The sequence below is a fragment of the Priapulus caudatus genome, unplaced genomic scaffold, assembly GCF_000485595.1.
Source record: "Priapulus caudatus unplaced genomic scaffold, Priapulus_caudatus-5.0.1 Scaffold192, whole genome shotgun sequence".
Lineage (NCBI taxonomy): Eukaryota > Metazoa > Priapulida > Priapulimorpha > Priapulimorphida > Priapulidae > Priapulus > Priapulus caudatus.
In genome coordinates this window covers 101,192-113,068 of record NW_014577253.1, presented here as the reverse complement: position 1 = coordinate 113,068, position 11,877 = coordinate 101,192, and the positions used below count along the sequence as shown (strand labels likewise).

The 11,877-nt window shown below is 38.4% G+C and overlaps 1 protein-coding gene across 2 annotated transcripts in view; it reads right to left on the bottom strand.

Annotated features, from left to right (window-relative positions):
* Positions 1 to 687: 687 nt before the first annotated feature.
* LOC106807045 (2-oxoisovalerate dehydrogenase subunit alpha, mitochondrial-like) overlaps positions 688 to 11,877 on the bottom strand; it is a 16,890-nt gene continuing 5,700 nt past the window's right edge. For both annotated transcript variants that reach the window (XM_014809266.1, XM_014809267.1), the window contains exons 2-10: positions 10,352 to 10,597; positions 9,037 to 9,123; positions 8,476 to 8,584; positions 6,520 to 6,681; positions 4,630 to 4,774; positions 3,925 to 3,986; positions 3,241 to 3,382; positions 2,745 to 2,916; positions 688 to 1,633 (exon numbers count right to left, since the gene is read on the bottom strand). In XM_014809266.1, the coding sequence (XP_014664752.1) occupies positions 1,454 to 1,633; positions 2,745 to 2,916; positions 3,241 to 3,382; positions 3,925 to 3,986; positions 4,630 to 4,774; positions 6,520 to 6,681; positions 8,476 to 8,584; positions 9,037 to 9,123; positions 10,352 to 10,597 (1,305 nt within the window). In that variant the 3' untranslated portion in view covers positions 688 to 1,453. The remainder of the gene's footprint in view (positions 1,634 to 2,744; positions 2,917 to 3,240; positions 3,383 to 3,924; positions 3,987 to 4,629; positions 4,775 to 6,519; positions 6,682 to 8,475; positions 8,585 to 9,036; positions 9,124 to 10,351; positions 10,598 to 11,877) is intronic.

Genomic DNA, 11,877 nt, shown 5'->3' with positions numbered 1-11,877 from the left:
TCAAGTATTCATGATATTCTGATATTATTTCAATCGTGATTTCTTCCTGGGTCACTTCGTTACTCCTCATTAATGTTTGAATTAGATTTTTGCCCCTGCTCCACCTTCGGGCCGCTTTCTTCATCATGCTTCTGATTTTAACGGTGATGTATTGTGCATTATTGGACGTTTTGGTATGTTTTTGTCAATTACAGTGCCAACTATAATAACTGTAATAACTTAATACGTTTTTTTAAATAAAATGATCACTTATGCCTCTATTATTAAGCAACCCTTGAATGCCGAAAGTTCAGCCTCAGGGCATCTGCTTTTCCATACATATATATGGCATGTTTTTTTGGTTTTTATTGACATCATACTTGTATTTCACATGGACTGCGTGGTCACTGATAACTGGGACAGTTGGAACTTGATGAAAACCAGAGAAGAGGTGAACACAAGGTTCAGAATATTCTTCCACATGTTTGTTCATCAACCATTTCTGCCATTTATAGGTGACTGGCATTTACAAGTACGCTGTCTTTCGCAATGTAAAGGCAGTTGTTAGAAACCCTAACCCTACCCCTAAACGTCCAGACACTAGGATAGCTGCACTTATTATATAATTGCATGGTTGAATTAGTAGGGCACGACAAACGTAACGGTAACAGCAAATGTAACCATCAGGATAAACACGTACCTAGTGTGTCTTAGATGTCTGAGCATTGCTGCAATTTATTAATAAACTAATGCTCTATATTACAATCAAAAGCATTAATCAGCCACCACTATAACAAAGTAATAATGCTACAGCATGATTATTACTACAAATAATACATGTTAGGCAAACCTATAATGATTACTTGTTTACAAATCCTGCATGTATGATTTCAGAACAGGTGCAACTTTACCTTCTGGCAGCCTGATGTTACTGCCTGTGTTTAAAACTATCATCACACTCAATATGTGCAATAACCCGTATGATATAGACAAAGGCACATTCGCGTCAGATTCGTCCTTCCTTTAAAACAATCACTGCCAAATAGTAAATTGAAAAATAGTGATTATGCAATAAGTGAAAAAAAAATTGTGACTGAGCTTTGAGTGTACTGATTCGAGCCCATTTCCAATCCACTGTATTGTTCATCTTCTTCACCTGCAACCCAGCTGCCTCTATCAACGGTATATATCGAGTAGACACTAGATCGGCGTACATACTCACTACCTACACGCTTGGCTTCTCTCTACTCTGTTCATGCAGTATATCAGTAAATTCTTTTTATTGACTCTCCTTGCTCTTATCATCAGTTTGAAAAAGTCTGCGTCTTATGATCGAATAGCTTTCTCTTTTTTACACTAATCAGACAACGATCGGAACTTTACATAACTACTAGTATTTGGCTGCCCACTGCCTGCACCAATATGCCTGTCCATACAATCTTTCTCCTTCAGATCTTTATTTCGCTCCCTTTTCTCATTCTTTCCATTCCTCGAAATTCTCGATAGGATAATGGTCTTTGTACTTGGCTATGTGTTGCTTCACCTCGTTCATCTGGCGCCGTATGTGTGGAGGCATCTCAGCATAGACATCCTTAAAGGATTCTGTGATCGGTGGCTTCTTCAGTTTTTCAGCTTGTGCGAATGCCGTTAGGATCTGCAACGATATCAGTTAAAGCGTCAGTTAATGGCTGCGTCACCCGCGACACATTATATTACATATCTCTTGTTTACGATAACCAGGGCCAGCATTTGTGGGGCAGATTGGTGGGTAAGGAAAACATTTTCCACCACTTTCCAATCAGAATGTATTGTGAGAGGTTATGAGATTATATTTATGTGGCTGAAACACACAGACGTTCTGAGTGTGCTCTAGACTGACCTATAATGGACAGCTACATGCACATGCTGCGTTATATGCAGTGCCACGTACCAGTCAATCAGCACTCTTGATTATTTTGAGATAACAATTTTGGCGGCAATACAAGGGCACCACATATATTGACCCAGATGTCTACGACAGCAGTCCGAGAATATTTACGTGATACTAAGATGGAGTACATAAAATAAAAGAAAGAGAGAGAGAGCAAGGTAGAAAGAGATTGAACGAAAAAGCCAGAGAGACTGAAAGAGAGAGAGAGAGAGAGAGAGAGAGAGAGAGAGAGAGAGAGAGAGAGAGAGAGAGAGAGAGAGAGAGAGAGAGAGAGAGAGGGAGGGGAAAGAGAGCAGGTAGAGAAAGAGAGAAAAAACAAATGAGAATAGAGTTAACTACAGAGCTAGAGAGAAGACTGAGAAAAATCACCTAGGATTGGCACCGATACAAAATTAAAGTTCTTGGAGAAGATTGTGCCTATTCTGCATGATAAAGAAGAATAGTAAATAAGGTAAAAAGAAGAAAACAGACAAATAACAGACTAACATATACTACAACTAGAGCACTCGGAGAGCACAGACCTGCGCCAAGGCAGCTGAATTCTCTCAATGTGAAATTTTTTATTAATTAATTTTAAGTGGAAAAATTAATTAATTAATTAAATAATTAATTGGATCCGGATTAGTGCGAGCGTGCAGGTGGGGGAGGACTGTGGTTGCCCCTTAGCCTGTGGTTGCGTGTTTGTAAGTCTACAGCCAGCGCACCTAGCGGAAGTGAACTGAAACGTGCATGGTAACAAACACACAAACCCACAAACACACAAACCAACACTCAAAGACACGCGGGGGGAGGTAATTAGAAACAGGTGGCATCCGTGGATTTGCACAACACTCACCATCTGTTTTGATTCCTTCATCCATGCCTGTTCCTTCTTGTCATCCCACCAGCCTCTCTTTACCATGTACTTGCGAAGTCGTCCGATGGGGTGATCGTGCTTGTCCCAGTAGCGCACCTCATCGACTGACCGGTATGCAGAGCTATCGTCGGATGTGCTGTGATGACCGATTCTGCAAGCACAGTGTACCATGAAGGAATGAAGGCACTAAACACCAGGGTATGAAGCGAGTTATTGTGTAATCAGATAATTATCAGTGAATAGTTGTATTCTGCAGTCATGACTTTGTCTATTTCGTTTTAGCTATATCTTGTATTGATTCTTTGAATGCTACAGCTACAAAGGCTTTTGAAAAACTACCAAAACGTTCCCAAGTCCTAAAACATCTACCACCAGGGTACGCAGATCACAGTCATGTTCTTGGAGCATGTATTATTTGTTTTCGTCCCATAAAAGTGAAACCAGAAACCGGTGGCTTTATGCAATTCCTCCATACCTGTATGTCATTGCTTCAATAAGCACTGGTCTCATCTCAGCCAGACACATCTCTCTGGCTGCCTTAGTGACGTTGTAAACTGCAAATACGTCATTGCCATCGACTCTGATGGCTCGCATACCATAACCAGGACCTCGGCATGCTGCAAAATAAACAGAGTAGGGTCTTCGCTACTGGTGGCAAAGAGGGCTGAGATGTATGTACATGTTATATAACAACATATGTCATATAGAATAGGTAACACAGGTGATATGCATAGGCAACTAAGTGATAAGTGATGTATCTGATATAGCTGATATAATATCTGAGGTGTCCATGACATTGGTAGATGTAGTAATAATTAACAGCTATGATAGTAATGTTGTCTCATCCACTCAACAAGTTTAGTGCACTGGCTTATAGTATACTAATCTGATACCACATACCATGTAAAACTATTCAAAACATTGTTCAGTGATTCTCAGATTAGTTAGGTCATCTATTGCACATGTGATCTACACTCAACTAACCCAATATTCTCAGGGGCTGAGAATAAACAAAGTGGATGTATATATGGTACTCTGGCCAAGCATGAGCAAAAAGAACTAGTTTTTGTCAGTAAAATGTCCTTTTCTAATACGATATACATTGAACAATAATATACATTGAATAGACAAATTGAACTTTAAAAATATTATCCCTTACCGATTCCATCACCTCTGTATTGCTCTGAGGTTGGTGTTGAGATTGCATAGCCATTGTTTCTGCTGCAAATATCACAAAATGAGAGAACGATCATTGATGAGAAATAGATGGCACACATTTTCTTTTACGAGCAGTGAAACTATCTGTTATGTTTGCCATCTATTATTCCACTCCTACCACGCACATGCTCCCTACAGCTACATATAATTAGCAAGAAAAACACAAGTTAACACACTTACAATCACAATAGAAAGTGTACAAATGATTGATAAACTTGACCATGCGACCACATGTCAAATCAGATGATGATACATGTTAATAAGTAGTTATCAATAAGAAGATTAACAAATTTAGATCTTTTTTTCCCATTCGCTATACTTGTGTCAGATCATCTGTCTTACAGCAAGTAGAAATATTTTGAAGTTGGCCTTATGCAAATGTACACACATAGAGACCACAGAAAATTTCAAACATTACTTAATTATGTTGTTTCTGTGTAACAGTGAGACATGAAAGCATAATATGCGTACGACGTACGTTAGCCAAATCTTTACACTCTGGTTGATTGTAGCACTATATGCTCAGCTCAGTCAATGTATTACATTCTCAGGTTATACAAAACACTACTCATTTGGGTTAGTTGTCACAGACATGCAGATATTTGATTCTGTACATGCAGGTCAGCCCACTAACCTAAGAACTTACCAAAAGAAGATAACTGGGCAATCAAGGGTCGCAGCAAAATTGAATGCCGCGTGAGCGTCTCCCTCGCTGGATGCACCATCACCGAAGTATGTGATAACGCACTGACCGTTCCTTGCTCGCTTGTAAGCATACGCTGCACCAACAGCTGGAAGTCAATGTTACACAAAGATTGAACACAATCTGGAGTTCAGACAGATTTCAAATTAGGTGAAACTATAATTAGTGTATTAATTATGTGTCAAATACTACAACATAATTTCACATAAACGAAGAAAGCAATCAATTAGTACAAAGTGGCGGATGTTATGTAAAATGGAATGGTTAAAAATACTTAGTCAATCTATCAACAACCGTGTTTCACTGTACGTTACTAGACCATGCTGTACAATGTGACATTATAAAGGACAACTATACCAAAAAATTCAAAACAAGTTCCAGTTTAGAGATAATTTCCACTGGCTGACACATACTCTTAATAACCAAAATAATGATGCAGCCTGGATTCACTACAACAATGTTAATTGTCTCTGGCAGGCCATTATAAGAATTACAAGGGCCATATATCATATTATCTACAAAGCCTATTTCATGAACTATAGACCATAGACATTATCACACGGTTGGAATTTGGAAAATATAAAATAATACAGTCAACCTCACTTAATTCGTCATCACTTTTTTTTTAGAATGACCTAATCCGTACAAAAACATGTGGTCCCAATATTTCTCTTCTTTATTCCCCTTAATTCCCGTTGTATAATTCGTATTCTGTAATTCGTAATTCGTACAAAATTCTCTGGTCCAATTAACATTATTCAATTCAAAATGACACGCGTAATTCGTAGGGGAGGTTTGTTTATGCAAGCAACATTTTATCTTTGAGAATAGTAATACTCGCATAAGTCGTCATCGTCTAACTCATCAATTCGCATAAGTCGTCATGGAAGTCAAAGTCCCGATCGCGCAACTGAGTTTACATGAGTTGTTGTGTGCACTGATTGTTTCATTCGCATTGTTCGCTTGGACGCATTGTTTTTTTCAGCTCGCGTGGAAACAGTCTCATCGCATCGCAAAAGTCTATATATTTCGTGATTTCTACGGATTAAATAGAATTTGTGGAAAATACGAATTAAAGCGTGTATTGCGAGAATTTTCCAGTATTTTCCCCACATTCATGATACCTACTGTTATTGCTTGAGTAACAGCAATTGTCTAGAGTAACGATAAAATGTCTTAGAACCTTCGTATTCACCAAATCCAATGAAATCATGCATGATTACAATTTTGCGTTCTGTTTCTGTTTACCGTTGCCATCTCTCGGACTTTCTCGCGGTAGCGCGAGACATCTATCACGGTGCAGTAGTGCATACCGTCGCACCGTAGAAATCAGGTCAGAGTGTAAACACAGACGTTCATACTAGCGTAACAGCAGTGTAGTACTAATGCCACGTAAAGTCTGTTATTAGAGAAGCTTCTGGATTGCCAGTCAGATAGTAACATGGGAATGACAATGACAGAAAGTGCTCTGAATTATTGACATAAAAACTCAATAATATTTACCAAACAGAATTGCATGCCCTTTTGTTTTAATTATGTGCACTTGTTTAAAGATGCCATTTGTGATTTTGAGAGTCGGGACGTGATAACATTTATTGCTGGTCAAATCAATTTTTCTATGCTATAACTGCATAAAATCTTGGTGTTTTGAATGTTGGTATAATCAGTGATATTTCCACTGTCAGGTGAGAATATATTCAGCTATATTTAGTTTTTCTGAGCCAAAAAACTCGCAATACACAGTTTAAGTCTAATTTGTGGTCCCGTCTGATATGAATTAAGCGAGGTTGACATGTGTGGTTTGTGAGGTTGCGATTAAGCATGATGCCGAACCTTGTGGCATCTGTGTCGCCAATGGTGAGCTGATAGTTACAAAATGATGTTCGGTGGACCCATAGTGTACTGGCATCTGTCGACCCTTGCCCCAATCTGCGCTGTTGCCGTAGCATTGGTTCATGAACTGCTCCATTGGGAATTCACGCCACATGAGAATGCCTACAAGTAGTAAAATCTATTAGGTAAACAGGTACAAATGTATAAATCACATGAAACACGTACATAAAAATGCCTGTAGTATTCATATCTATGTTGCAATGTAGAATTTACATGAGGAAGATTTAATAGTTGAATTGAACCTTCATCTTGCGCTTTGATTTTTTTTATTAATTACATTATTTTATTGATTTTTATTTGGGGGCTGAGCCTCAGAGAGGATTCTCTTCACACCTTTTCGATGTTTAAAGTCAAGTGAACCATAACCTACTCTCAAATTTGACTTGTGTTATTACGACCCTAGCAAAACAAGCCTAGGAAAGTAAATGTTGGATTTCACATAATTTAACAGGTCTAATTCTCATGTATATTACAGTATTATATCTCTTGATATCATCAGAAGTAGATAATAGGGAAGGAGTGTGACTTCAATAAACATGGGAACTTCGTCATTTACTAGCCTTAGAATACCTACGATTCGAGCTGGAGCTGCTGCTGATTGCGGTGGGCGTGCGTGCGTGGGGGGCATACCAGCTGTAAATAGGTCAAAGATTAGCTCGCCCAGTGTTGCGTCGATGTCCAATCTCCCAGCGAGCCACACCGCATCGCAGTAGCTGCCTATTGTTTCAAGTTAGGCGGGTTATGAATTCGGTTTGCTGGCAACAGAATGGAGAATCGTGTCGTATGTTTTAGTCTGTATCTCCGGATTGCGGGTGTATATGAGGAAACAATTTCGCACGATGCTAGGCTAATGCACTGTGTATGAATTGAGCTCAAGTTGGTTGAGTTACGCGTAGTAAATCGTAGGTATTCTAAGGCTAGTAAATGACGAATTTCCCTTGTTTATTGAAGTCACACTCCTTCCCTATTATCTTCTTCTGATATCATATATAATCAGTATGCGATATAGAAAAGAGTATCAATCGCTTGAAAACATAAAAATTCAACATCTGTATGTCTTCATTTACCTATGATTTATTATGTGAAGCTCAAACACTGTTTACATAAAATATAGCATTGTACATCCAACTTACACTTACTTTACTTTGTATCTACATCTTTCCTATTATATAGATATAGCTTCGAATGTCAAACGTGGTTTTTGTTATTTCCTGAGTGTTTCAAAGAGCATTCCTATACAGTGCTATTGAACAGATGGAGATAACTAATGTAGTTTATGGGGCTGTAGGGATGCAACTCAGAATTTCTTGCCCACCTCCACTAGTGATATTTACAGATTAGTAGTGGCCTGACCACTTGATCTGACCTGCACCAATGCTGGGCGTGCAGATAACAAGATGACGTGTGACATATATACAAATAACATAAAATAATTTGTAACAAGAGCTAGCTAATCAAACTACCAAAGCAAAAAATAAGCTTTTGTATATTTATGTTGTATTTCATGAACATTTGTTCTGGGCATCCCTGCTTAACCCCGTCAAGAGTATTAGTCATCACCTACTGTGTTACTCCATTGCATTGGACTGCTTACCACAACACTAGGCACAAGGAAAACCATGATTGCTGTCTGAAGCTATATCTCTATGATAACAGACGTGTGAGTGCAAGTTGGAGGTTTTGACATTATTGACTTTTATGAATTTTTATATTTAATGCAATAACTTACAGGTAAACTCAGCCATGCAAATCTTTAATTTTCACATTTTGAATGAGTCATACTCATCTTTATATCATGTACTCCTGATATAACAGTGCCATTTAATACATTTGGCAACTAATCTTCTAGGTATGGTGAATATTTGCACAAACTGCTTACTGCTTCTCAATACTTACCTGCCTCTCTGTACTGTCCAAAGACAAGATCCTTCAGATCAAGTGCTGCTGCTGATCCTATATGGGTACCCTCCTCTCCATAGTTAGTCATGTAAAATGATATTCTTCCCTGACAAAGACAAAATAATGATATTATTTTAACTCACTTTCTTCTTCTAAATCCAATTAATTTACTTTGCATATTGACAGGAATTTGCTTCAAATGATCATATATAATAATAGCATAACTATAAAAACGTTTGTATAAAATTGCATTATGATAGGCAACTACAGGTATATCAACAATAGTTATACAATCTTCATTATGCTGACTTATGGATCGATGCATTATCAGACTACAAATTTTTATAAAGACATTGTTTCCTCTAGATCTACTTAAAATTTTAGGCAGCGTATTAGGAAACTAGAACAGCAATTACCACAAATTTCAAATGGACACTTAAGAAACAAACAGCCTGCACACACACCCGCATGCATGCACGCGCACACTCACGCACGTTGGCACGCATACAGGCAAGTAAACACGCACGCATGCAGGCACACACAGAGATGTTAGCCTACCTGTCTTTGGGAGTCATACAGCACTCGATCCATCGTATTGAGCAGTGTCATGGAGTGGTACATTTTAAGCACTGTCTCCTCTGACAACTGAAAATATGAGTCCCAAAACGTTAACTTTAGGTGATTGTAGTGTTGTACGTTACAGTGCTTAAAAGCTACATGATGAGTATGAGAGGCCGCCAATGGACAATAGTAGAGAAGATCTGGGGGTAAGGTGGGCTGACATACTCAGCTGTACATGACCTTGCCACCATGTGATACGATGACACTGCATTACATGATCATGCGACTGTACATTTGCACCAAATTGCAGCAATGTTGTGCCATCGAGGACGGTAATGGAAACCTCTCTGCACACAAATCGTGACTAGCAGATGTGCAGAGAGGTGGAAGAGCACTTATTTTAGCAATGAATATTCTCATACTGACCAACTAGCCTTCAAAGAGTGTACAAGGCTCAACAATTTTCCAGCGTTATTTTTCTATAAATCATTATCGTAAACTAACAAACCGGGGAGATAATTTGCTCGTTTTTCTAACAAATTGATACAAATTCACCATTGCAACAAGAACCATTAAAGGGAGAGTTTACTCTAGGTTCTAGGGTTATTTTCAGCTAATTTAGGTTATAATTACGCTACATAAAAAGTTTCATGGTTCAATCACCATTATAAATATTTAAAAAAAATGTTTTAAAACTAACGACTACAGTTTGATTACAACGACGGTGGCGCCACTCAAAGCGCACGATCTGATAAGTTGCGCAAAACCACTTTCCAGCCAAGGGCTACAGACCGAGGGTGTTTCTTACTTATTCATTTAAAAGCAAAAGGATTGTAATCTCTTATAAACGACATATAGTTTCAGTTATAATATGGATAAATTTGCCCTAAAATGAATATCGTTTGGTTAAATAGCATTTAGGTATAAATATAATTGCACTTTTGTGATTAGCCCTCGGTCTGTAACGTGCAAAATAAATTGTCAGATACGCAACTTTTTTAGGGTGGCAGCACGGTCGCGGGTGTCATGGCTACGTTCAAATTTCGTAGCGTTGATGTGTAATTAATTATAACAATTAAATTAGGTATCTGGTAACAAATACGTGTGGGTATAGACGATTTGTTATACAGTAAGTACAGTTGTATGCAGTAAAATCCTAGAGGCTACTGTCCCTTTAATAATAATGAGTCTATTTACAAACGATTAACGACAGGGCTCAGTAAGTTGCAAAAGGATCACGCGTGACTAGATACAGATCGGTGATATATAGATTATGCTGTTTATACCAGAGACATTTATGATATATGCTTACATTCGGATCCTGGGTAGAATCTAAAATGCCACCTTCCCTATTCAGAACTCTATAAACAGGAACTCCATCGTAAAGGGTCGGCTCAACAAACTCCAGCTTCTCAGTCCAACTGGATCTAGATCCAGGGAAATGTGGTCGATCTTCATCAGTTACAGAACTTGCCGGTGGCTTCAGCGCATCTGTTAAGACTGCATCAGGTCCACCGGGTCCTGATTTCTTTGTGTCTTGTATGACTGAGTTCATGCACTGCAAATTAGGAATAAATTAGGACAGTTTTAATAGAACCGCTAGACTAATTCCATTAGTATTGGTAAACAAAATAAGAAGAGGAGGATGAGGATGAGGATGAGGATGAGGATGAGGATGAGGAGGATGAGGATGAGGAGGATAAGGATGAGGAGGATAAGGATGAGGAGGATGAGGAGGATGATGAGAATGAAGAGGATGAGGATGAGGATGAAGAGGATGAGGCCTAAGAAAAAAACATTTGTTTCGCTAACGAGCTGAAAAAAATTGGACACGGTAGGCAGGCAAAACTTTTTTTTTCTAATTTTTTTTTTTTGGTATTGTAACAATACGTGTTTTATACTTATAACAGCCCATATAATGACTTCAAAGTCAAATCAATGCATTCACCGATCGATATGACGTTGGGATTTAATTTTTTTTTTTTTAAACAAGTATTGCGAGAATTTTGCTCACAAAAACTAAATATAGCTGAATATAGTCTCGCCTGACAGCGAAAATATCACCGATTACACCAACATTCAAAACACCAAGATTTTATGCAGTTATAGCATAGAAAAATTGATTTGACCACATCATACCAGCAATAAATTTTTTCGTGTCACGACTTTCAAAAATCACAAATGGCGTCTCAAACAAGCGAACATAATTAAAACAAAGGGGCATCTATTTGTGTGTGATAATCCGCAGTGTTGGTATATCGATTTGATCCACTTCTCTCTCCGTCTTCGTTATAGTCCCTAGGACTTTTGAAGACTAATATTTATGAGGTTACAACTTACCGTACACTCCTGTTTGCGTTACGCTACTAATACTATGGACCTCTGTGTTTACATCTGACCAAAAATATCTCCGGTGCAATTTTTGCATTACTGCACCCTTGTTGACGTCTCGCGGTACCGCGAGAAAGTGCGAGACATGACAGCGAAAATCGACAAGAGAACGCAAAATTGTAATCGTGCATGATTTTGTCTTTGCATGAGGTTCTAAGACATTTTATTGTTATTTCAAACAATTACTGTTAAACAAGCAACAACGGTAGGCATCATGAGAGTGAGAATAAACACTGAAAAACGCTGAAAAAAACTCGCAATGATCGCTTTAAATTAACATTTTTGTTTTTTGCCAATCAAAATAAAAGGTTTTGACACGGGGGTTTAAAATGGACTCGGTCGGGTTAGCGGAAACAAACGTCTTTTTTTAGGCCTGAGGATGAGGAGGAGGAGGGAAGAGGGTGGAGGAGGAAGAGGAAGAGGAAGAGGAGGAGGAGGAAGAGGAAG